This window comes from Primulina huaijiensis, chromosome 12 (genome assembly GCF_012295235.1).
Source record: "Primulina huaijiensis isolate GDHJ02 chromosome 12, ASM1229523v2, whole genome shotgun sequence".
Classification (NCBI taxonomy): Eukaryota; Viridiplantae; Streptophyta; class Magnoliopsida; order Lamiales; family Gesneriaceae; genus Primulina; species Primulina huaijiensis.
Genome location: NC_133317.1, coordinates 94,462 through 122,269, shown reverse-complemented (window position 1 = coordinate 122,269; position 27,808 = coordinate 94,462). Strand labels below are relative to the sequence as shown.

Here is a 27,808-nt window from a genome sequence, read left to right as displayed (position 1 = left end):
TACGTATGAGCTAATGTATTGTAGTCGGGGATTCACTACATACCTACAGGGTGTGGATATCCTATATAAATTGATGAGTTAATAGTATAAAGAATATCTGGCCAGAGTGAGATATGTGTATTTTGGAAAGATGTTTTCTCAGTTACACATAACATGTCACTGTTCACTACAAGAATTAAGAAACTGACCTTGATTTCTAAAGAAATGGAGAGAAAATAAGATCCGACATGTATAACTGTCCACGATGATTGAGTTACGTTCACTCAATTGGATATAGGATTGAGCTCACTACAAATGAAAGTCAAATTCTGGGAGATGGAACGACAGTTGTTCATTTCAGCTGGCAAAAAGAGTAAGAAATCTACCGATGATTCTATTTAACTAGATTATACCAAAACTGAACTGAATCAAGAGAAAGAACAAGAAAAAGATTCATAAGTTCCAAATTCAAAGGAAATGATTGATCAAGATCAATCAGTGTGGGAGCCTAGTCCGTTCTCCCTATAGCCCAACCCAAGTTCCAAAGCCCAGCCCATTTAACATTGCATAGTGTTTTTGTTTTAAAATAATAATATAATAATAGAAATGTTTCCTTCCTCATCCGTATCTTTCTGTTCCTGAAAGCTGCATCTTCTTCCTCAACAAACTTCAAAGCTTCGTCCGTCGATTGTGGCCGCTCCACTTGCCAAAAAATTAAATTAAATACATATTTGGGAAGCCATTGATGTCATCTTTCTATTGATACCTATTTTGCAAGGAAAATCATGAATCCAAGTCGCGACCTTAGCCGACCGCCGCCTATTTTCGTCGAAAAATTGGGAAGAAACCTTGGTTTAGGTAGTTTGAAGCTTGAATTTGAAGCTTAGAACAAGATTCGAGACTTTCAGATGTATATTTTAGAATTAGGGTTTCGAATTTGGGGTATTTTGAATCATTTGAATTCCAACAATTAATATATGTTGTATGGTTGATTGTAGGTACAATAATTGAGCCGATTAGAAGTATCTATCAGATTTTCGGAATTTATTTAGATTAAATTCGAAAATTTAGATTTATGTAATTGGGTTTTCGAATTTTAGTGTTCAATAATTAGATTTTTGATGCTATAGAATTTTCGTATATTAATTTTATAAATATTAAAGCCTAAATTATGGTTTTTTGGAATTTTTAGGCTAAATTGGTGAATATTGGAAAAATAAAGGGAAGTTGATATGAAATAAATTATTTGTCACATGATCAGATTCTTCGAGAAAATCATTAGGATATTTCAGTGGTAAATTAAGTATCAGTTGATGTACGCATGAACTATTTCATTATAACGTCTATTATGATGTAGAATAATGTTAAGTATTTTGTAATGAGTTATGGTGTGCTTTATATGCTTATGTGAATAGTGTGATTGCATTCACGATATTTTTGAGTTGATATGATCTAGTTGATAAATAATCCCTGTTTTTATTCTTTGAAAATAATAAAATAAAAGTATGTTTATTTTGAAGAGAATATTTGAAATATTTGTCGACTAGTCATATTAACTAGTAATGCATAGTATTTCGAGCCTTGACTTCGTTGATTGCTATCATTATTGATCTGTTGATATATTGAGTCATCGATGGAGCGAGTGATAGGACTAGATCACTCCTGACATCTCATCGATGGAGTGAGTGATAAGATTAGCACACTCCTGATGACTGCATGAGGACTGACCGGGTCGCTATCGTACCCTCGATGCTACGTGCATGGATGAGCGGAGGCTTGATGTTTCGTTGCTGCATTCCTGGCACGGGTGGCCATTGTTCCTGTTGCTGATGCTCTTCATTTGGACTCCATTTTGGTATCCGTTATTTCGTTGTTAGCGACACGCATTGCATTGCATTGCATTGCATTGCATTTTACTTAATTTTATTTCATGTCAGTTATATCTGTCATAATTTTAATGGTTCGTAGTACTGGGGCCTGATTCATCTTTTATTTTTATGATGTTGTTTTTTATGCCATAGCAGGTTATCCAGGAGGCTTTGACGCGTCTGATGAAGCGTTAGGTAGTGGTGCTCAGTAGTTGAGTTGTCGATTGAGAGTTCCCACTTGTTAGAATCGGTTGGGTGAGTGAAAATGTTTAGAAAGGAGGTTGAATAAACATTTGACTATTTTTAAATATTTTCGAAGGGTGAATCAGTTTAGTGATAAACTGAATTCGATAATCTTGTTGTCAATGTTGATCAGTTAACTTTGAAGTGCGGAAACAAACTGAAAACATGTTGAATATTTTAAAATAAGGAACACAAATATTTGTGGATGTTCGGAGACTTCAAACACTCCTACGTCACCTCTTCTATCTCAAGAATATGATATTTACTAAAAGACTTTGATTAATTACAGCAACTGTAATAACCCAATTCAGTTTGAACTTAACATTGTCAAACTGAAACTCTTAGTATCAATAAAATATTATCAGTACACGACTGGTGTGTTTTTTTAAGCACAACTGATCTCTAAAAGATCGAATATTACAACAATTAATGTTTGTGCTTAAGCTCGAAGTATAGCCTGAAAGCTATAAATAAATTTAATAAGCGTGAGCTTCTTGTAACTGATCTTTGAAAGCTTTTAACTCAAGAATGAATGTGCGCACAAAAGTACTTTCTCAGCTATTTATAGGCTTTGCTTCTCTACGGTAATATTGAATGCGTTCAAATAATTATATTCGTTGATTTGTCCTTAGTAGACATGTCATCATCCTTCTGACAATCGTACACTTTGGCATTCTGATATGCGGCATTCTCACTATAAGTTGCAGTCTGCTCTTGTACAAATTGTCGCTTGAAAGATACGCTCATTAACTGATGATGTGTTAAGCTAATTTATGAACTGACTGTGTAACTGATCAGTCTTAACTGATCATCCAGTTAACTACACAGCTTCAGTTAGCTTTGATCAGTTCAGCTGTTTTAGATTATTTAGCTCTTTAATTATCAGTCGAGCAACTTCAGTTCGAGACATTTTAGTTCAGTTACGTTCAGTTGAGTTGATTAGTTCTTTAATCTTCAACGCTTGATTATGTCAAACTCCGAAATTCTGATTCCAACAATTTCCTCATTTTAGGTATTTGAAAAAACTTAGAATTCAAGAACTGATATGAACTGATCCTTGTAGATAAAATAATCTTTTATCGTAAATAATCTTTCACTGTACAGATTCGTACAAAGAATGAAAGAAATAAATGAAAGAATGTCTTTTATCTGAATAAAAGAATTATGTCAAATCAAATAATAGCTGAATAGAGACTTGTGTTCTTAAATGATCTTTATTTCTTAGCTCTTTTATCAGCCGGTTGTTGATCAGTTGGTTGACTTTGACTCTTCTTGGATAGCTGTTGTTGCTCTTCTTCCCCCTTTTTGTCAACACCACCAACTTGCTTGGATAGATTACGAACTTGAGAAGTGACTATGGATATAGCATTCAGCATTTGTTCCTGCATCAAATCCATTCTCTTTGTCATGCTTGTTTGTATAAAATCCATTGGATTTATCAGCATGTCCTGAGTTTGAAAAAGTGCTGGAACTGTCACTCTGTCCTTCTTTAATTGATCTATTTGGAGAAATAAAGACATGATATCTTTGGTAACCTGGTGAAGGTTCTTCATAGTGTTCTCCTTCATAGAATCAATCTTTAATGTATGCAATAGTTGGGTTGACTTCATATCAGAAGCCGTTGAAATAAGATTGATCAAACCTGACTGAATTTCTTCAAGAATAAGATCAGTGGCCATGAGTATTTGAGGAGACAGGGCTTCAGGTATATCTGGATTTTCATCCGTGTCTTCTTCATTGAAAATAACCATGTCCAGCTGTGGTGCTTCAGTTTCGGCTTGAGCTTGTTCAGTAATAATTTGTTCAACTAGTTCTTGAAGAATGTCTTGAGCAGAGAGAGAGGGCTGATAAGCATTGGAGCTAGCTGGCTCTTCAGTTGACACTTGCACATCTTCAGTTTGTTCTGAGTACAACTGAAGCATTTCAGCTTTATTATTTTGTTCGGTCGTGGCAGGCGACTGAACTGATTCTTCAACTACTTCTAATATAGCCTCTGAGGCTATTTTCTATGTTGTGCTCTTGTCTTCAGCTGGTTGCTCAGTTGTAAAGTTCAGTTGGATGTCAGTGGCAACTGACTGAATAACTTCATCAATATTTGCCAACGACAACTCAGCTTCTGTGTACAGCTGAAGACTCATTGGAGGAGATTTAGGAGGAGCGGGAGGAGTTGGTTGAGCATCCTGAGAGATAGGAACAATCACTTGCTCATCAGTTTGTTTAGCAACCAGTTCCTCAGATGGCTCTGTTTAAGCTCTAGAAGTCTGAGCTTGCTCCGTTGATGTTGGGCTTTGGGAATTTACTGGAATATACAATTGTTGATCCATTTCCCAAGCTTTAATCTTCATCTGAAGAGTTGAGAGATCTGATTCTAGCTGTTGAAAAATTGCTCTGTCATTGTAAGCAGTTGAACTAATCGGATCATAATTATGTCTTAGCTGAGCTGTGACTTCAGCTAGCTACTTTACACGTATCAGATCAAAAAAATATGTTCTCCTCTCTAGTGTTTGAGCAATAGTGACAGCTTTGACTATCTTTAGGATGATTTTCTCCAAGACGATGAATTTATTCAAAACTGATGTTTTCTGTAACCGTTTGGCAAAAATTTCGGTCCTGAATCTGATCTATTCATCATAAACTTCCAACTTTGATTCAGAAAACTCATTTTATCTCAATCCAGATGAGATCGATATGAGTCTGGATGAGGTTGGTTGGCCTGGGATCTTCAATCAACTTGCCCTTGTCTTTTGGGTCAGTTAGGGCGTGAGAGATGCTCAGCCTTGAGGTGGTGGCATCCACCTTTTCTCTAATCACCACACCATTTGGTCTAGCCATTGGTAAGACAGTTGGAATGGCGAGGTGATGAGTGGTGCTTAGACTCCAGTAAGTTTCAGTTTGTCACCAGATTCGGCGACTCTCTGCTTTGGAAGATCAGTTGGAGTCCATTGTTGAGTCTTCTCAGCTGCTGATGTAACTGGAACTGCCCTGATTGGTATAGCGATGATAGGCTGTTCAGCTCCAGTTGACTGCAATCTTTCAGCTGGAATAGTTTCCACAACAACAATTGGTTTGGTCTTTTGGGATCTTGGCTTCTTCTTGATTTTCTGAGATGGAGTTTTCTCCGATTCAGTTTCGCTGACAATCAATTTCCTTTTGATTGTCTTATTCTTGCCCAAGTCCTTTGTCTTCTTTACTAATTTGGGAGCTGCCAGCACCCCAATCTCTTTTTTCACCTTGATAAATTGCTCAGGAGAGATGTCCAGCTTTGTCTTATGTTGCTGAACATTTTTGGCAGTGAAGACCTTAAATTTGGATGATTTTTCAGCAGAGTCATCCACCAAACCTTTGTTCTTAAGAAGGTAGCTGATTGGCACAACAAATCCTTTGGACTGTTTGGAGTACTGAAGCATGTTCTTTAAGATGTTGAAAATGATTGCTGACCAGTTCAGTCTCCGTCCACTCATAATAGCAGTCATTATCTGAAATTTTTCAAGGGTAAGGGCAGCAAACGAGCCTGCCTTGGTGAGTATATCATTGGCCACAATGTCAGCCAGCAACTGAATTTCTGGCTTCAGCTTTTTCTTTGGATCAGTTACTTTGATCTTCTGTCCGTCAGCAGATAACAACATCCGCATCTCCTCAATATTAGAAACTTTCACTTTAGAAAAGTGAGCTAAGCCATTAGAGGGTAGTTGGAAAAAAGTGCTGAAAGAGTCTTCATCTATGATCAACAACTTACCGTTGACGGTTGTTGTGATTTTACGTAAGCAAAGATGAAGCTATTGGTATATAAATCCTGAATCTCTTTGGGATAAATCTCCTGAGTTGATAACCCAAGAAATTTATTCAGCCCAGTTGCTTCCAGTTTGAGAAAGACACCTCGAACAGCTTCGTCCTTGACAGAGAGGACTGACTTGAAGTCAATAGCCATTGCATTAAGAATATATGTAGGTGTTTGGCTTGCCATTGCTGAGTATTTGAATATCTGTGGAAAAGAGAAGTTCTGTGTGTTTGATTTGCTATGAAAGTTTGAAGTCTTCGTAAAGAAACTGAATAGAAACTTTGAGATAAAGAAATGACGTGAAGAAAAGAAACTGAATGAGGGTGGCAGATTACTTATGTTGGTGACTGTTCAAATTTTTGGACATGTGTCAGTCCAAGATTAATTTGAATAAAATAATACAAGTGTACATGCTATGCAGCTGTAATTAGGTCGATTGAACTTCGTGGGGCCACGTTGTCAATCACTATACATGGGACTTAAAATTAATAATAGAATTTTGACAATTGTCTTATCAGTTAACCAATTTAAGAAATTCAATATTCCTCCTAAATATATGCTTAGACATAAAAGAAATCTTATCCTCGGAAGATGAATCACCGGAGATAATAAATGCGTCTCTTCAGTTGACTTGAAGCTTTTCTACAAATAAGAATAAGATGGTTAGTCACAAGATCACTTGAAAATATCAGCAGATAACACAAGTTAAGGTAGCAGAAAATGGACGCATCAAGCAGTTCACATCAACCGGATTTTTCTGAGGAGTTTAAGCGATCCATTGAAGCTGCTAGGAAGCTGAAGATTGAAGACATTGTTTTTGAGAAAACATTGTCGACCTGGAAAAAGATCCAGGAGTTGCAGTCCTTTCGAGAGGAGGGACTGGTTGTCACTAGAAAGCAAGTGAAAACTGAAAATAAGTATACGCGACGTCTCAGCGTTGCTCATACTTTAGATATCTTCTCAGACGAATGTATCTACTACCCGATGCTTCTCAAGGTGCAAAGGGTGCTGGAAAAAAATTGATTTTTCAGAAGAATTCATGAGGACTGCCACCGGCAGGTTATCCGCGTGGATGTCCTTCTGGCTTAATGTAGTAGAGAGGGAAATAAACAATGTAAGAGCTACTCGTTTTTATAAATAAAATGTTTATTTCAGTCAGTGCTTGTTAATTCTTTACTGCTTTGTTATAATCTGCATTCAAACTGATGATAACTGAATAACAACTGGCAATAACTGAATAACAACTGGCAATATAATAATGCAAATAATTATTAAGACAAATCAATTAAGTCAAGAATATTACGAAAATAAGAAAACTTAGTCTCGGGTAGTGGCTTGGTGAAGATGTCAGCTGCTTGTTGTTCAGTTGAAATATACTCCAGTCTAATTTTTTTTTGAGAGCATGGTCTCTAATGAAGTAATTCCTGACATCAATGTGTTTGGTCCTTGAGTGAAGAACTAGATTATATGTGATCGCAATCGTGCTTGTATTATCACATAAGATTGGTGATTCTTTTGCAATGACCCCATAATCTTTCAATTTTTGCTGAATCCAGAGCAATTGGGCACAGCAGCTCCCAGCAGCTAGATATTCTGCTTCAGTTGTGGAAGTTGCCATGGATGTTTGTTTCTTGCTGAACAGGAAATCAATCTGTCTCCTAGAAACTGACATGATCCACTGGTGCTTTTACGATAAAACTTACATCCTGCATAATCTGCATCTGAATAGTCAACTAAATTGAAAGATGAGTCCTTAGCATACCATAAGCCAACATTTTATGTGCCTTTAAGATATTTCAACATGCATTTGGCAGCTAAGTAATGTGATTGCTTAGGATCAGTTTGAAATATAGCACACATGCAAACAATAAATACAATATCAGGACAGCTAGTAGTTAAATACAACAAAGAACCTATTAAACCTTTGTAAAGTGCCGTATCAACTGATATTCCCCCTTCGTCTTTGTCTAATTTAATCGATGAACTCATGGGAGTATTTGCAGCTGAACATGTCTCCATGCCAAATTTCTTAAGCAGTTCCTTCGTATATTTTGTTTGACTGATAAATGTACCAGTTTCCAGTTGTATCACTTCCAGACCAAGAAAGAACGTCATTTCACTCATCAAACTCATCTCAAATTGTTCCTGCATTAACTTGGCAAACTTCTCGCATAATTTGTGGTTAGTTGACTCAAAAATAATATCATCAACATAAATTTGCACAAGTAAAATATGATCATTCTTTGAAAATTCGAACAAAGTCATATCCACTGTTCTAACAGTGAAATCATGATCAGTTGGGAATTTTGATAAGGTCTCATATCAAGCTCTGTGAGCTTGTTTAAGACCATAAAAAACTTTGTCCAAGTGATAAACATAATCAAGAAAAGAGTGATTTTCAAAACGTGGTGATTGTTCAACATGCATTTCTTCCTGAAACTGACCGTTCAGGAATGCACTCTTGACATCCATCTGGTATACTTTGGTGTTTGACGCGCAATATGCACTGTATATAAAATCGAATCACATTGAAAAAAGTACATAACTAGGATATTTTTACCAAGTTCTTGTGCGATGCTTTTATTTTATTTTTTTAGGAATTATTGTTAGTGAAACGATAAACATAAATTATTTACTTTTCAAATCAACTATGTATTCCACATTTGTAAGGAATCTGTTGAATCATGGTTACTTTATGTTTTCTCCGATCCATTCCAATTGGTTTTGGTGGTGGTGGTATTTTCTTCATGATGGGAACTCTTCTGTCCAATTGGATTTGGTCCCGAGAGCACATCCCATCGAGGATGGTAAATCAAATTTTGCATTTCCATCTAGGTTTGGAATTGACCCTCAGTGTCCAATTCGATTTGGCCCTAAGGATTGATAAAGTAAAGAACAAAGAACATTGTACAATTGAAGACTGCTCAAAAAGTAAGTCATTTGTATTATTTTAAAACTCTTCATATATAGNTATAGCGATAATCAATTTTATTTTATGATGACGAATAGAGGAGTTATATATATAATCTGCAATAGTGGATTTTCTTTAAATAACTTATCCAGTACGTGTTGGGATCTCGGTTTTCTAGGCGCCCAAACGCAGCGGAAGTTTTAAAATTTTATTTTAAATTTTGACAATCAAAATATATTTGATTTGGACGCTCGTATGGTTTTACGATTAAACAAACATTCATAGGGAGTTTAGTAAATTATACCTTTGGTGAATAATTTCACTTGGCACCAACTACTCCGGTATTAGAGGACGTAGCTATTGTTGTAAATATCTACGAACGTTCTTCGATCTACTTCTAATCAGGTCCACGACCGGATTGCTTGTTCCTCTTCTAACTTGCACTAAAAAGTATAGAAGATTTTGCGAAGAGATAGAACACACAAAATTTTTGTTCAAAACCTTTGAGAGTATTTTTATTTGGATGAGCCGAAAACTCTATCTTCATTCCTCCCCAAAAGTCACGTATCAATCTTGTGCCAAAATTTTTGAGAACAAAGAAATCTAAATCTTTCTTTAAATATCATTTACTTAATTAATTTAATTAATTAAGTAAATTAAATATTTAAAGGATTTTGTGCAACTCTCGTGAATCACCATGGAAAATCATGAGTGGAGGCTAGGTTAACTTTTCTTTTATTTCTTTAAAAACAAGAACATTAACCTAAATTCCATAATTAACATTAATGGGCTTGATTAATTAATTAGACTAGTCCAACTAGTTTAATAAATTAATCAAAGTCTATTAATAACTTTAATTATTTAGTATGTTGGACTTGTACTCCTACAAGCCCATTAAACATACTCCAACTATATTTAATTTAATATTTAATAAACTCAATTTTGAGTTTAATAAATTAAATTCTCAAATTTTATAAATCCAACTCCTTGAATTTATTCTCTCAACGCGAACAAACGATCCAGTGCTTGTGTGACCCTCAATGGTTCAGGGATACAGCTAGCCGCGGGTTCACAACTCTTTGTGATTCAGGAGATAATCCTTTATTCGGGCTTACCCTTATTTGCCCCATTCTATGTATCAACAATTGATCATGAGAAAGTCAGAAACCATTTTCTGATTAAACCCATCGAATCATGGTAAGAGCGTCTAGTAGCATCGTCCCATGATTCCCTAGGTATCACTTATAGTGCCTGCAAGAACCAGTCGGATATGATTAACGTACGGTACGGTCCCTGCATCTCATATATCCCGATCGAATCTGCAACCATTGGTTCATCGAGGGTTGCATATTAATTCAATAACTCTGTGCCACATATAATAGTAGCATCGCATGTACTATTGGAGAACTCATTCTCTAACGTACATCTCCTACTCTAGCAAGAGATTTCATGTACTATTATTTCATCAGATCACATAGGATATCCACACCCGTAGGTGAGCGGTGAATTCCCGACTACAATGCACTGACTCCTACATGTGTCGCAACTGTACCCAATCTCGTCACCTGGTGACTCTCCTGGAGTCGGCTACAGAGTCAAAGCACAGCCCTAGTATATAGAGACTCAGTGTTGTCCCGGGTCGTAAGGACTAATGGTGTACAATCATAACCATGGACTTATCCTCTCGATGAATGATAACCACTTGAAAAATCCGAGGGAGGGTAGTTCGGTATAATCATCATATGACTACCCATCTGCATGTTTGGACATCTCTATGCCCTTACCAAGAAACGCGGTACACGACATCATAGATGCTAGTCTCGAGCTCAAGCGACCTTTATCCATGTTTTAGGCGGCTGAATCGACTAGGAATGAATTTAGATGATACAGTATTAACAAATGAGTTTTAACATCGAATTACGAGTCATTTGTATTAAAGTATAATTTAGTTTTTTCTCTATGTTGTTCACATGGGCATACAGATAAAGAAATAACAAACCATGAAATAATGAATTATATTAAAATAAAGATTGTTTATTAGAACTGAGTCAATAAATTCCCTAGCCAACAGTTGAAGTACAGGGCATCTACTCTAATAATCTCTTACTTGCCATAGAGCCAACTACTCATAAACTTTAATCCCATTTTTTCGCGATGCTTCTCAAACAATGGTCCTGGCAGGGGCTTTGTAAGTGGATCAGCAACATTATCTGCAGAGGGGACTCTTTCGACTGATATATCTCCTCTTCCCACAATCTCCCGGATGATGTGGAACTTCCTCAGTATATGTTTGGATCGCTGATGAGACCTTGGTTCCTTTGCTTGTGCAACGGCACCAGTGTTGTCGCAGTACACCGGGACTGGATCAACTCAATTAGGAATGACGCCCAACTCTTTGACGAAATTCCTCCTCCCAACTGCCTCTTTGGCTGCAGCAAATGCAGACATGTATTCCGCTTCAGTGGTGGCATCCGCACCGGTGTCTTGCTTGGAACTTTTCCAAGAGACAACCGCACCATTTAGCATGGATACAAAACCAGCGGTCGATTTCGAATCATCTATGTCACATTGGAAGCTAGAATCTGTGTAGCCTTCCAATTTCAACTCTCCACCCCCATAAACCATGAACTAGTTCTTAGTCCTTCTCAAGTACTTAAGAATATCATTCACGGCTTTCCAATGCATTGGACCAGGGTTCGCCTCATACCTGCTTGTAACACTAAGAGCGTAAGCAACATCAAGACGTGTCGATATCATACCATACATGATACTACCAATGGCTGACGAATATGGAATACGTGTCATCATCTCTATCTCTTTATCAGTTTTGGGACACATAGCTTTAGATAGAGTAATACCATGACACATTGGTAAGTATCCTATCTTGGACTCTTCCATAGAGAATCGCTTCAAAATGGTATCGATATAAGTGGCTTGGGTGAGTCCCAGCATCCTCTTTCCTCTATCTCTATAGATTTGTATTCCCAATACATAGGATGCTTCACCCATGTCTTTCATGGAGAATTTACTTGCTAACCATACGTTAGTTGATTGCACTAATCCTACATCATTCCCAATGAGTAGGATGTCATCAAAATAAAGTACTAGGAATGTCACTGCACTCCCACTAACCTTTTTGTACACACATGGTTCCTCAGGATTCTTAGCAAAACCAAACTCTTTGATAGTCCTATCAAATCTGAGGTTCCAACTCCTTGATGCCTGCTTGAGACCATATATAGATCTCTGAAGTTTGCATACCTTATGTTCACTTCCTACTGATGTGTATCCCTCAGGTTGAGACATATAAATTTCTTCTTCGATGTCTCCATTGAGGAATGCAGTCTTTACATCAATTTGCCATACCTCATAGTCATACCATGCTGCTATGGCTAGTAGTATTCTAATAGACTTAAACATAGCAACTGGTAAAAAATTTTCCTCATAGTCAATTCCTTGTCTTTGAGTATAACTTTTTGCAACCAGTCTTGCTTTGAAGGTCACTACCTTCCCATCCGACCCAAGCTTTCTTTTATAGATCCATTTGCATTCTATGGGAACGATTCCCTCATGTGGATCCAATAATGTCCAGACTTGGTTTGATTACATAGAGTCCATTTCAGACTGCATGGCTTCAAGCCATTTGGTAAAATCAGTATCAGATATTGCTTCTTTAAAATTCATTGGATCACATCCAACACATGCCTCATTATGGCTTTGTTCATGAAGAAGCGTGTATCTTGCAGGTGGTCTAATAACCCTATCAGACCTTCTAGGAGCTTGTACTTCAACTACTTGTTGTTGGGGATTAGGTTCAACTTCTACAGTTGAGGGAGTATCTTGAATTTCTTCAAGTTCTATCATCTTGCCTTTTCTATCTAATAGAAATTCCTTCTCCAAAAAGGTGGTATTTTTTGAAACAAACACTTTTGCTTCATTGGGATGAAAGAAATAATATCCAACAGAGTTCTTTGGATATCCTACAAAGTAGCATAAAATGGATCTATTATCTAATTTGTCTCCCACTGTCTGCTTCATGTAAGCAGGACATCCCCATATTCTCAAATAAGAATATTTGGGAGTTTTTCCCATCCATATCTCATATGGTGTTTTATCCACTGCCTTTGTATGGACATTATTCAACAACATTGCCGCAGTTTCAAGCGCGAAACCCCAAAATGATGTAGGAAATTCAGTGAATCCCATCATGGATCGAACCATGTCCATCAAGGTTCGATTACGACGTTCGGAAACACCATTCAATTGTGGTGTTGCTGGTGGAGTCTACTGTGAGAGAATCTCATTCTCTTTTAGATAATCCAAAAATTCAGCACTCAAGTATTCTCCACCTCGATCAGATCGAAGTGTCTTAATACTCCTTTCTAGCTGTTTTACTACTTCAGATCTGAATTCTTTGAACTTTTCAAATACTTCAGATTTGTGTCTCATTAAATAGACATACTCATACCTCGAATAGTCATCAGTAAAGGTAATGAAGTGAGATTGCAAATATTTTGTGCTAACGATTAGCGGGCCACAAACGTCTGTGTGGATCAAATCCAGTAAACCATGTGCACGTTCCACGTTTCCCTTAAAGGGAGCCTTGGTCATTTTTCCTTTTAGACATGACTCACAAGTAGGTAGAGAATTTATGTCTGACATGTCAAGCATGCCTTCTCCCACTAATTTGTGCATCCTTCTTTGGGAAATGTGACCTAGTCTAGCGTGCTATATCTGTGCGGGGTTTGGATCATCTAACTTTCTCTTGTTTGTTAGTGTTTTCTTTTGTGCTTGGATATTGTTCAATGGAATATCTTTTAATTTTAAGTTATAGAGATCGTTTATTAATTCGCCGGTTCCTATCAAACATTTATTCTTGTAAATATTGCAAACACCTTTAGCAAAAACGCAAGAATAATCATCTCTATCAAGCATAGAAATAGAAATAATGTTTTTAACTAATTCAGGAACATATAAAACGTCTCTCAAAAGTAACTTAAAATTATTGTTCAAAATCAAAGTAATGTCTCCAATAGCAGTTGCAACAACCCTTGCTCCATTCCTTAATCTTAGAAATGTTTCACCATCTTTAAGTCTCCTGCTTCTTGCCATCACATGCAAATCATTGCATAGATGAGAACCACATCCGGTATCCAATACCCAAGAAGAGGAATTAATTGAGACATTTACTTCTATGTAAAACATACCATGGACAAAACGCTTCTGGGCAAGATACTCCGTGCAGTTACGCCTCCAATGTCCAGGCTTGTTGCAGTGGAAACAGACATGTTCTGACTTGTCGGGCTTTGAGAGCCCCTGAGTGGGTTTCTTGAATGGCTTTTTGTTGGGCTTGTTCTTCTTTAGAGGGGCAGAATGCTTCTTGCCTTTATTTGGGGCTCTCTTTTTCGTACCAGACGAAGAACCCACTAGAAGAACAGGCTTCTCTTTTTTGATTGTGGCATCATAAGTAGTAAGCATATTGACCAACTCTTCAAGGGTGGCCTCAAGCTTGTTCATATTAAAGTTAACCACAAATCCATCGAACGAGGGGGGCAGTGATAGCAGGATAATATCAGTCGCGAGCTCACTAGGAATAACCACGTCGAGTCCCACTAACTTCTCAATGAGACCAATCATCCTAACACCATGCTCATGGACCGAAGTCCCATCTCGCAAACGTGTAGTCATGAGTTCTTTAACAGTAGCATGTCTTTCTGAGCGAGTTTGTACACCATACAATTCTTTCAGATGAAGGTGAATGTCAGCAGCATTCACCGCCTCCTCGAACCTCCTTTGAAGTTCATTCGACATAGAAGCCAACATGTAGCTCTTAGCTTGGAGATCATGGTCCCACCATTTCTCAAGCGTAGCCAACTCAGTCTCACTGATGTCCGAAGGTGCTTCCCTCGGTGGCTTCTTATCAAGCAAATACGCAATCTTTTCCGAGTTCAGAACAATCTTTAAGTTTTGAAATCAGTCATTATAGTTAGGGCCAGTCAACTTGTTTTGATCGAGAATGATTGAAAGCGGGTTACGAGTCGTCATCGTAATATGACATTCAACAATAAATAAATAAGGATGATCGATCGCCAACACTATTAGATCCATGTGAGCCAGACATGGATCCAGGTCCAAAACCTAGGTGAATGCAGGGATGCAAATGCAACTATTACAAGAGCTTCCAATATTTTACATGTCTTCATCTTGTGCATCGGGTCCACCATCTTACGGTCTTGATCTCCCACTATTTCTAATAATTACATTTAAATAGCCATGGCACATAAGGGATACATCTCATGGGGGTGGGAACGGGCCATAAACCAGGCCCACTTTAATAATATCAAATATTAACAAAATGAATAAAACCGTAAAATATCCTAACATACACCTAACACATTGGTCAAGGCTCTCGATCATCCTTCATGCATTTAATATCAAATATTAACATCAATTAATTAAACAAATTTAATTAACTGATAAATCATATATCTAATAATTTTATTACTAACCACAACAATTATTAAAGCATTTAATAAATTAAATAAACACCTTTATTTAATTTCCAATTAAATCAATAATAATCTATTTCTTGTAAAACTCATTTTTACCATAAATAATTAAAATCATATTCTAATTATTTATTTTACAAGAAAATTATTAATTTTTAAAAAAATTAATTTTCAAAAAGAAAAATTGAACCAATTTTCATAAATATCAATTTTACCCAAAAATTTGAAAAATCAAAAAATTGCACCCTAGGCCCAAACAATTCAAGCCCATCATCCAGCACGCTTCCCGAGACACTCCCGGGCAGCTTCGGGCAGGCGTGCCAAAGCCTTGCGCGCAGCGCCGCGAGCTGGCCGCGCGCGCAGCGCGTTGTGCCGGCCGCGCGCACTCTGAGCGCACCCGTGCGCGCAGGGCCCGGAACAAATCCGGGCAGAAATAAATTTTTTTTTCCTGGAAAAATAAAATTTTTATGGTGCTACAATTTTCTGAAAAATTTTCTTGCTTATTTAGAAATAAATTATTCAATATCAAAACCATACGATTTAGAAAAACCCTGGCTCTGATACCACTGTTGGGATCTCGGTTTTCTAGGCGCCCAAACGCAGCGGAAGTTTTAAAATTTTATTTTAAATTTTGACAATCAAAATATATTTGATTTGGACGCTAGTATGGTTTTACGATTAAACAAACATTCATAGGGAGTTTATTAAATTATACCTTTGGTGAATAATTTCACTTGGCACCAACTACTCCGGTATTAGCGGACGTATCTCTTGTTGTAAATTTCTACGAACGTTCTTCGATTTACTTCGAATCAGGTCCACGACCGGATTGCTTGTTCTTCTTCTAACTTGCACTAAAAAGTATAGAAGATTTTGCGAAGAGATAGAACACACAAAATTTTTGTTCAAAACCTTTGAGAGTATTTTTATTTTGAGGAGCCGAAAACTCTATCTTCATTCCTCTCCAAAAGTCACGTATCAATCTTGTGCCAAAATTTTTGAGAATAAAGAAATCTAAATCTTTCTTTAATTATCATTTACATAATTAATTTAATTAATTAAGTAAACTAAATATTTGGAGGATTTTGTGCAACTCTCGTGAATCACCATGGAAAATCATGAGTGGAGGCTAGGTTAACTTTTCTTTTATTTCCTTAAAAAAAGAACATTAACCTAAATTCCATAAATAACATTAATGAGCTTTATTAATTAATTAGACCAGTCCAACTAGTTTAATTAATTAATCAAAGTCTATTAATAACTTTAATTATTTAGTATGTTGGACTTGTACTCCTACAAGCCCATTAAACATACTCCAATTATATTTAATTTAATATTTAATAAACTCAACTTTTGAGCTTAATAAATTAAATCAATTATAAATTCAACATTTGAATTTATTATTTAAATTATAAATTCAACTATTTGAATTTTATCACCTACAAAATTTAATATTTAATAAACTCAATTTTGAGTTTAATAAATTAAATTCTCAAATTTTATAAATCCAACTCCTTGAATTTATTCTCTCAAAATTTAATTATCATAAATTCAACTCCTTGAATTTACTATATATAATATAAATTCAACTTCTTGAATTTATTCTCTCAACGGGAACAAACGATCCAGTGCTTGTGTGACCCTCAATGGTTCAGGGATACAGCTAGCCGTGGGTTCACAACTCTTTGTGATTCAGGAGATAATCCTTTATTCGGGCTTACCCTTATTTGCCCCATTCTATGTATCAACAATTGATCATGAGAAAGTCAGAAACCATTTTCTGATTAAACCCATCGAATCATGGTAAGAGCGTCTAGTAGCATCGTCCCATGATTCCCTAGGTATCACTGATAGTGCCTGCAAGAACCAGTCGGCTATGATTAACGTACGGTACGGTCCCTTCATCTCATATATCCCGATCGAATCTGCAACCATTGGTTCATCGAGGGTTGCATATTAATTCAATAACTATGTGCCACATATAATAGTAGCATCGCATGTACTATTGGAGAACTCATTCTCTAACGTACATCTCATACTCTAGCAAGAGATTTCATGTACTATTATTTCATCAGATCACATAGGATATCCACACCCGTAGGTGAGCGGTGAATTCCCGACTACAATGCACTGACTCCTACATGTGTCGCAACTGTACCCAATCTCGTCACCTGGTGACTCTCCTGGAGTCGGTTAAANCATCGCATGTACTATTGGAGAACTCATTCTCTAACGTACATCTCATACTCTGGCAAGAGATTTCATGTACTATTATTTCATCAGATCATATAGGATATCCGCACCCGTAGGTGAGCGGTGAATTCCCGACTACAATGCACTGGCTCCTACATGTGTCGCAACTGTACCCAATCTCGTCACCTGGTGACTCTCCTGGAGTCGGTAAACGAGTCAAAGCACAGCCCTAGTATATAGAGCCTCAGTGTTGTCCCGGGTCGTAAGGACTAATGGTGTACAATCATAACCATGGACTTATCCTCTCGATGAATGATAACCACTTGAAAAATCCGAGGGAGAGTAGTTCGGTATAATCATCATATGACTACCCATCTGCATGTTTGGACATCTCTATGTCCTTACCAAGAAACGCGGTACACGACATCATAGATGCTAGTCTCGAGCTCAAGCGACCTTTATCCATGTTTTAGGCGGCTGAATCGACTAGGAATGAATTTAGATTATACAGTATTTACAAATGAGTTTCAACATCGAATTACGATTCATTTGTATTAAAGTATAATTTAGGTTTTTATCTATGTTGTTCACATGGGCATACAGATAAAGAAATAACAAACCATGAAATAATGAATTATATTAAAATAAAGATTGTTTGTTACAACTGAGTCAATAAATTCCCTAACCAACAGTTGGCTTACAGGACATCTACTCTAACAGTACGTACCGAGAGGAAATAAAGCTACAGTGACGCTGCAAAATGGGAAATGCTTTTACTGTGTTACAACCTTACATTATTATATTAAATTAAAGAGTTTTCTGTCTTCTGTCAATCTTCACCAAACCAACATATTTTTTCATATATGTTAAGGTTTCTCTTTGCAGTGCGATATGCAACAAACTTGCTTTCATTAAAACATATTGAATTGTTATTTAGTTTCATTAGAAACTTTATTGATAAAATCGTCAACATATTTAAAAAATAAATATTGTTATATTATCATACAGTTTATTTTTATTTTTATCTTCTTTCTGTTTTGATTCATTCCAATTATCATACTATAAACTTATCTTATTAAACAAGAGTGAATTCACAATTCTAAGTTTTAATCATAATAAGTTTGATATATCAACTGAAAATATTTATTATTATACTCTATTTAAAATATTATACTATAAAATGTCTTAGTTGTATTAAATTTATCAATTTCAAATAATTTACTGTAAATTGTTCATAAATCATACTAAGATTTTGTTTTACAATTTACTCGATTAATAATAAGCCTAATTTTATTACTCTAAACTTATAAAGTTAAATTATTAGTCTATGAATTCTCTTGATTAAGTATAATTATTTAATTAATTTTTATAGATCGATATGTCAATGCGAAATGCAATTATAAGATTTGAATAAATTTTATTTATTTATCATGCTATTTTTTTTAAAAGAATGTTTCGCCATAAAATATACAAGCTTAATCAAATTAGCATTCGGCTGAGTAGAGCGAGGTCATATTATTTTAATGTATCTCACCCTTTTAAATGAATTATTTAGTATGTTTTTGTTGAGTTTTATTTACTGATTATGCTAATTTTTTCAATAATAATGTGTAAAGTTACTTAATGTGCATATGACTTAGTGGTATAAATTTTAGGGAAAAAAGTATAAGTTGATGTATTTATGTTATGTTATTTTATTTTAAAGATCATTTTAATATAATGATTGAATGATCTGCAAATTAAATTTAAAAATGTAATCGTTGTTAAATGATGTAAATTCAACTTTCTTTCAACAAAGTCTTGTGTTCAAATGGTCAAATCCTTCTAAATGCATAAATGCTAAAAAATTTATTTGTTAACTCAACATACGAGCCGAGCTCGAGCTCACGAGTCATATAGACGAGCATATTCACATATATGTAGACGAGCCAAATTCGAACCAAATAAATGAGCCAAACTCGAGCTTCATCTTACGAACCATATAAATAAACATGTTTGCGAACAATAAACAAGCCGAGCTCGAGAAAAAGATAGCGATCTCACGAGCCGAATATACTTAAGCTCGAGCTCGACTCGATAAAATTATCAAGCTCAAGCTCGGCTCGATAAGAATATCGAACGATCTTTTTATCGAACCAAACTTCGACTAGCTCACGAGCGGTTTGATTCATTTATATCCTTGAACATCTCCTATGATGAAAATTATTATAATAATTTACAATAATATATTAAAGCACAATATAATAAGAATTACCTCACATTCTTGCGACATTATTATTTTTAGAGTATCACGTACATTATTGATTAGTCACACAAATGATTTAGGGGTGCAAACGAATCGAATTAAATATTTTTGAGTCGGCTTAAAAATATTTGAGTCACATTAAAAAATATTGAATCTAGTCAAACTCGAACATGTTTGATCCTTTTCTTGAACCGAACTCGAGCACAAATTATTGTGTTTGATAGTTCACAAGTTGTTCACGAGATTTAATATTTTACAATTTAATATAATTGAATTTTAAATAAATATATTTAAACCATTTCGATAATTCATTTCGAGCAATAGTGTGAATGACTCGTAATATGTTCAAATGTTTCGAACAGAACTCGAACTTTAATATTCGACTCAATTCGGTTCGTATGTACCCTTAATTATTGATCCCCTCATAAATCAATAAATTGAATAGAAAGGGCCAATATCTAAAAATTGGAATAAAAATAAAAAATTATATTATGTATTCCTGGCCAAAATTGATAAAAAGAAACCTGCTGATAACAAAATTTTAATATATTTCAATCAAGCAACGTTCGAACTTTAGGGCGAGTTTGGATACAAATACTGTAACTTTTAAAAACACTTAAATTAATCCAACTTTTAAAAGTGCTTTAATTAGGAAAATAAAAACGGTTTTGACATTAGGATAAATGTTACAAAATATTGTTTATATTTTTTAAAAGAAGTAGAAGTAGAACCAGAAGCCCCCAAACCAAAATTTTTGGCTTCTAAAAAAACTATTAAATAATGTTTTTTTTAAATAATGTTTTTTTAAAATAACTTTTGTAATAAAACAATATACTTTTTTAAGAAAAGTGCTTTTAGTCGGTTGTTTTCTCCAACCAAAGGCACTCTTAGTGGGTGTTTTCACAATCATACCAGACTAGTCGGTTAGACCTGGAACAGGTCACAAGTCACGAGTCTAGTCCGGACAACTCCCAAAAATCGTTTACCGATTAAACCGGTCAAAATTAATCAAAACTAGCCAAGAACCAGTTAGACCGGTATTGAATCGGTTAAAAACCTGTTGGATCGATTCACATGTTTTAAATTTTTTAATTTATTTTGGTTATATATATATACATTTAAGATCTTTAGAATTTGAATATATTATTTACTATATCATATTATTATTTTATATAATATAACAATGTTCCTGTCCGGCTATCCGGATGAATCAATCCGACCAGTTGAACCACTATTTTAAAATAGATCAGTTTGATCATCAGTTCTGTTATGAAAACATTGTTCTTAGCAAACATCAATTGTAATGCACTTTTTTAAAGTAGTCGTAATACAATTTCAAATGAAGAAATGCTTCTTCAGAAACATATTTGTGCCTAGGCCTCAGTTTCTTATTGCAAGAAGCACTAATCAAATAAACATCTCCAACCAAATCCTGAGGGAAATTAAGTATATGAAGCAGAAATAACAAATGAAACAAAAGGTTTATTTGGAAACTTTTATTCAAAGCCAAAGCTCTATAGGCTCACTGTATGAATTTGTCCAGAAATCCCTTGGTTCTCTTTCTCATTCGAGTGAAAACAATTACTGCGCAGGCTAAGATCCATGGAGGGATTCGACTGCTTGAGAAGCTCAACTTTTTTGCCCATTCTGGTGTCTCTTTCACTGCGATAGTGATCATGACGGTTATGGTAACAATCCCTAACAATATCTTGGTAATTGGATTGATAAGTGAGTCCTGAAATTATTAGGATCATAAAACCAGTTAACAATCTCATCTGGCTGGTAATTGCAAATAGATCATTTATGAGCAAGAGAATTTGAGCATCTTTATCAGAAGTTTAAAGCCACTAGCATGCTGCACAGCAGAGGATTAATGCAAGAACAGGGAAACATTATGCAAAAGGTTCATTGTTTGCATATTGCTCATCAAAGTCCTGGTCATGTCCGCGTAACTTTAAATCAATCTAATACTTTGACCGTTATTTTAACAAAGCTTGCACCTTCATGAACAATTTTAGAAATATTAGATGTAAAAGAAGACAGGGGGCTTTGCTATGATTGTATAGAGGCTATGCCCAGCCATTTAACTTTCTTTTAAATAATTACCTCTATCACGGTCATGATATAGCATCAAATAAGAATTTTTCAATAGGCCTGTTCACCACAGAGCTAGAAAGAAGAAAACCCGTATCAACAGCAAAACAGTTTTGTTCCATAGTACCAATTCCACACCAAACTTTTATGAAAACCCTTCAAGGTTTATATTTTTCATCATTAAGAAAAAGTTAAACGAAAATTTGTAGTAAAATGAAGTTGAAAGGAGTTGTCTGTGGTATAGATTCAGAGATGCAAAGACTTGTACACAACAAGTAAAAGGACCTATCCAGAACTAGAAACAAGTTTTGGAAACTAGGACTCGAAAGTGCAAAAGGGCTAGAGCCTTGGGCGGAAAGGAACTGCAAGAACTGTGGTGGACTGGCAGTCTATGAAACTGTCCCATGGAAATTTACATTTGCCAGTGGCAGTGTATACTGCTGTCTCAAGGAAATAGGTTCCATCGAGCATTCCCTAGTGTACACAGAGCCACTCATGGCCATATACGAACCAGGAAGTTCATTTTGTTTTCAACCTCTTATATCAAAGGGTAGATATGGGTATCCCACACAAATTGTATAGAAAGGCTGAAATCCTAATGGAAGTAAATTGAATGCAATCCCACATGACCGAACTACAAAACTCTTGGGAAAAATGAGCATGGTTATTCATAATCCTCTTGTGGTGCCTCGTGTATTGAATTGAAAAAAAAAATGAATAGAAAAAGTTCGAAGTTGCAGTCAAAATCCAAGTAAAAGAAAAACGAATCCAACGCAGCTCACATAATAAAATATCTATGTTTATTCCAGTATTGGATGAGAAAAGGAGATGTTTTACCTTGGGCTCGCCATCAATATAAATAAGGGCGCCGTCGCTGTAGGTAAGCAAGGAGCGGCCATTCCGTTGATTGAAGCGAATAGGAACTCCGCGGCCGGAGCCGGGGGAGAATGCATAAATGGACTTGAATCCATACTTATCGAGAATTTCCCGGACCTCGAGCTGATCCTGGTCCCAGCCGCCGAGGCTAGTTTTGTAGACATCGATCGGGCCCTTGCCTTTTTGGTAGACGTGCAACTCGGCTTCAGGAACTTTGGTTCTCACTGACCGGGTCTTTTTGAGATTGGGTCCAGGGCTTGATATCAGCGGCGTTGCCTCCTCTTCTTCCACGATTTCTCCGACGGCCATGTTCATTTATCTATTTGTCTCCTCTTCTGTTACATTACATTACGGTTCTTATTAGTTATTACCTTTCTATGTTTTCATTTTGATCCCTTAACTTTTGAAAAGTTTGAATTCAACCTCACGTAATTATGTTTTAATTAATTTGCAATTTGTGTGAAACAACAGAGGCAGACGTGGATTCTTGTGATCCATCCATGCATACATAAGCAAGACCACACACACCACACCACACCACACCACAGGCAATAAGTCTGAATATTTGGAGCTTCAGAGGATCATCTTGTCCATGGCAGCGCCGTCACTTGCAACTGTGCTGAGAAATCTGTTCGTGCTCCTGGGATGTGTGATCGCTGCGACTGTTATTTACACAATTGCCACTGATGGCCTCCCTTTCCGCAAACAACTCCTCACACCGTTCGCAACGCAATTTCACTAATCTTTTTTGTCCAGGGAAACATCTTCTTAATTACGTTTTGATTTGATACAGGTGGATGGCAGCGACACTTGTTGATTTTTATATTAATATCCTAGTAATAGGGGTATGTATCATCAATTTCATTACTTGGTTTTGATTGGGAAAAGGATCCAAAACTATGCCTCTTATCACCAGAAGCTCCATATTTATGTTCCATATCACATTGTCAGGCATGGATTGTCTACAAGGAGTCAAACTGGATTCGTGCAATTATTTGGATAGTTTTGCTTGTATGTCTTGGAAGGTATGTTTGCTCTATCTTTATCCCTTTTAGTGTTCAGATTGTATGCTTAAGACGTTGACATATCCCTCTCGTATCTTTTCTAACACGGATTTGTACAGCTTGTCTACCAGTGAATGGTAATGTATGTTTTTTTCTTTCTTTGCAGCATTACTACATGTGGATACATTGTTTTGCAGTTCTTCAAGCTAACTCCACAAGAATCACTGCAAGATCCTATTTACTTTGTTTTGCTCAGAACCAGAAAAAAGTATGGAACAAATTTAAATCCTCTGTATACGATTGTATCCTCACTTTTGTGCGTTCTTGCAAGTTTGGAATGGAATTGAAATTATGAAGTCTCTGTTGTCTGGGCAACGACTCTTTCCAGCATGTTTATGCTCACTGATTGTTACGCTGTCATCTTACTAGTTGAGATCGTCTTCTTTTTCATCCACCTTTTCTTTTCTTATTAATTGTTTAGTGATTGTCTATCAACTCTTAGGGATGGAACAGATTCAAAGGGCAAACTTTCAGTTGTTGGAGCTAGGGTTCTTTTTAGTGTTTTGGGTTTTCTTATGCTGGGAACATTGATTTACAGTATTGCAATTGACGGATCTCCATTTCGCCAAGAAGTTTTTACTCCGTGAGCTTTTATTTTCCTGCTCTATTTTACGTACAAAATTACATTTTTTTTTTATCAAAATGATTTTATATCGTGCTTTTATATCTTTCTTTTCCAATGCTCCAATCCGCTTTACCAATATTTTTTGGATTTGTCTAAGAACTCAACGTGTGCACAGGTGGCTTTCAGCAACACTGGTTGATTTCTATGTCAATGTTTTCGCTCTATTGGTACTTCTCAATGCAAATTCTTCAATATTGCAGTTGTATTTTCTAATGTTCTAACATAAGGTGCAACTTCACAGAAGTATTGTTGTACGTATTCGAAATTCTTGAATAGAAATTGTTTTTGTAGTGTGATCTTGATTTTGAATATTGAGGCAAAATTTTCTCAGATACCCGGGGTTACACATAGTATTTAAGTATTATGCATCATCACCTATTTTTGTCTTTCTGAAGAAATCCCATTTGCATTTGGATTGTGGCTCTCAGCAAGTGACAATTCTTTACTAATTTTTTTCGGATTAGTGGTGTAATTTGATACATCTCTTTTTCACAGAAAACATATTGTTATGCTTGAGTCGAGCAATATTATCCATGTGTATGGCATAATACAATAGAAATTATTATATTTATACGTATGGGTTGTTTGTGCTCCTAGGTTTGGGTGGCATACAAAGAATCAAATTGGAGAAGTGCAGCAATTTGGATCATTTTGTTTATTTGCCTTGGCAGGTGATTTGTGTTTGGATGCAGTTTAATGATATTGAACTATGTAAAGTCTACCCCTTTATTCCACCTGACTGATTTTGACACATTACATGATCTTTGTATGTCTTCTTTTTTTTTGGTTCAGTGTGACGACATGCAGCTACATTGTCCTACAACTATTCCACCTCTTCCCTCAAGATCCCGTATTTCTTATTGTTTTCAGTAGCAGCAACAGGTTAAGTGTTTGATGATATTCATCGTTGTATGATTTATTGAACAATTTTGGTTTATGCATATCTTTCTATTTGTGCTGTCCAGTAAAACTTAAGAAGCACATTTTTTTGGGTTGGTTGTGATAGGGCAGAAAATGGTGTAGGAAGTTTGCAAGCACAGTAGGTCAAACTGCAGAATGTTATGGTATACGTGACATTTTGCATGGATGACGGTGCAACAGCTGGATGGAGCTAGTCATAAATTTGAAGATGATGGTGAATATTGAAAGTGATACAATCATCGATTGACAGCTTGAGGCTGTGTTTATTTTTCATTTCAAGTGGATTTCTTCACTTATATAATATCATCTGTTCCACTTTGTTAATATTTAAACTCTTGTCTCCCCTATCTGATTTTACATTCCGCTTTAATCCTTGATACTCGCTGGTGGCTGCTATTGGTATGACTGAAATTTTCTAGCGATAAGTATTTTCAAATTTCATTTGTATATGCTAAATGTCAGCTGCAGAAATGATCAAATATTTTCATCACGTTCAGAAGAATCTGGCAATCCTCCGTGCTTTGAGTGACGACGTGCATGGTTCTTTATTCCATGTTTGGGTGGGAAATTTCATGCTACTCTTAAGGTGCATTCAAAAGTTGCTCATTTATCCTCACATCATGTGGAGAGACAACATCCTAAGGGTAGCTTCATATTAAATGGATTGGATGATGCGTCACGGTACCAGCTCGTCCCACAATGGCAATCAACATGGCATCATATACTTGTAATCTAAGACCTTTTACAAAAATAGGAATCCATCGAAACAATGATGTGTTCTTGGTGCGACCAAGGACCTGGAGCGAAACAGCATTGAAGCTACATGTGCATATGAACTCACCGAAATTTGCTCCCAAACCTAGATTTTTTGTTTGGTTTGGTTTTGATTTTTAAACAATCGGGACAGTGATCGGCTAAAAGCTAATCCAAACCATCAGTTTGATTTGGTATTTCGGTGTAGTTCGGTTTCTTCTGCCCCTTATAATGACTAGTAAAATCTACTGCAGCATAAGAAAATACATCATTGCACAAGATAGCATTAAAAGCTTACAGCATCAAGATCAGTGCTTACTGCAAACTAATCTGTGATTTTTAAGGGTTCCGAATTGACCAAAATTCAATCAGCAATCATCAAAGAATTAGAAACAAACATTATATGAGAAGTCTTGACAAGCCACATGCACACACTATTTATGAGTGTGGTTTGCCATGTCTCAGTTAATTAGGTAACCTGGTGCTTGACTTGTAATATGCCAGCGGGACAGATTACACTACTAAGGCACAATAAGAGAAAATGGCAAAAGTTCCAAGTTTCAATCATGCTATTAATGGGGTGATGGAACGCTTGATATCTTTGTCTTGATACGTTGGAGTTGATGGGTTGATAGAAACAATATGATTTTTGACGGTAGGAGCGTCATGTGATGATGTTATTGCACGGGCTGGTAGGGCTGCAGTGAACTATTTGCTTTTATCATTAGATAAACCTGGCGTTGGGCCTCATCAATCGAGCATTCATATATGGAAACCACCTCCTCATTGCGTCTTAATTTAAAGACGATGTAGATGCAGTGTGAGTATGGCGTGTAGAGACAATAATGAACATGTTTTATTTTCCGTTGCCCAGTGCTTCTTTGGCTTTTTCTCACCTCACTCAGCAGAATAGGTGGTCCAGAAAAGGACCCAACAAAAATAGCGATGCAGCTTGATCAGCAGGTGCGATGATCCCGTGCAAGACGCTACATTGAGATCATCCCAAAACCAAATAAGACATGTATCCAAATTGGCTGGATTTTGAGCTTTTTTCTGATTTTGATAACATTTTGTTCAGTCAATAAATCAACTAAAGAAAGTCGGGATTCAATTCTAATTTGATTTTCTCGCAATAAGTACATATTTTATATTTTTTAAATACTTAACGCTTTGATATTACGAGTCCATTCTTAAATAATGACAAAATTTTTTGGTGTATATCATTACATACAATTTATTTTAAATGTTTTATTATATTTTTTAAATTTACAAATATTCATGTGAGATGGTCTCGCGAGTCAATTTTATAATACGAATATTCTTTTTAGGCCACACATGAGAAAATGTTATTTTTATGTAAAAAATATTATTTTTTATAAATATAAATATGGTTGACTCGTCTCACGAATAACCGAGAGAATATTTTCTGTAAGGAAATGAACATATTGCAAAAGCATGAAATAAATAATACTTTCTGGTAAGAGTATAAAATTAAAATGTCATTGAGAAAGGAAAATAAAATAAGAACTGCATTCTATTAACAAAAGACTATAGTAAATCAGGGCACTCAAAATCCTTTGGACCAATCTAATAAGCAAATATACAATCCATCTAAAGCAGAAATGAGTGTGCCACGAAACTAGGCCATACAGAGTATAACTTACTACACGTTGCAGTGTACAATGACCTGACTACAACAAATATAACATTTAAAAAAAAAAAAAAAAAAAAAAAAAAAAAAAAAAAAAA

The 27,808-nt window shown here is 35.8% G+C and overlaps 2 protein-coding genes across 4 annotated transcripts; one reads left to right on the top strand and one right to left on the bottom strand.

Annotated features, from left to right (window-relative positions):
* Positions 1–20,976: 20,976 nt before the first annotated feature.
* On the bottom strand, positions 20,977–23,060 carry LOC140989900 (uncharacterized). Its single transcript, XM_073459423.1, has 2 exons — positions 22,658–23,060; positions 20,977–21,461 (listed from the first exon to the last, which is right to left on the bottom strand). Exons 1-2 carry the CDS (start codon positions 23,009–23,011, stop codon positions 21,249–21,251), a joined length of 567 nt encoding a protein of 188 aa, XP_073315524.1. The 5' UTR covers positions 23,012–23,060; the 3' UTR covers positions 20,977–21,248.
* A 123-nt stretch (positions 23,061–23,183) lies between these two features.
* On the top strand, positions 23,184–25,638 carry LOC140989899 (uncharacterized). 3 transcript variants are annotated; one of them, XM_073459420.1, is made up of 9 exons: positions 23,184–23,416; positions 23,490–23,541; positions 23,648–23,721; positions 23,867–23,968; positions 24,182–24,343; positions 24,501–24,552; positions 24,983–25,056; positions 25,178–25,267; positions 25,392–25,638. In XM_073459420.1, exons 1-9 carry the CDS (start codon positions 23,289–23,291, stop codon positions 25,426–25,428), a joined length of 771 nt encoding a protein of 256 aa, XP_073315521.1. In that variant the 5' UTR covers positions 23,184–23,288; the 3' UTR covers positions 25,429–25,638. The 3 variants fall into 3 exon arrangements, with proteins under 3 accessions (XP_073315521.1, XP_073315523.1, XP_073315522.1); XM_073459422.1 differs by having other exon boundaries at positions 25,178–25,291; positions 25,413–25,638; XM_073459421.1 differs by having other exon boundaries at positions 23,185–23,416; positions 24,203–24,343.
* Positions 25,639–27,808: the final 2,170 nt, after the last annotated feature.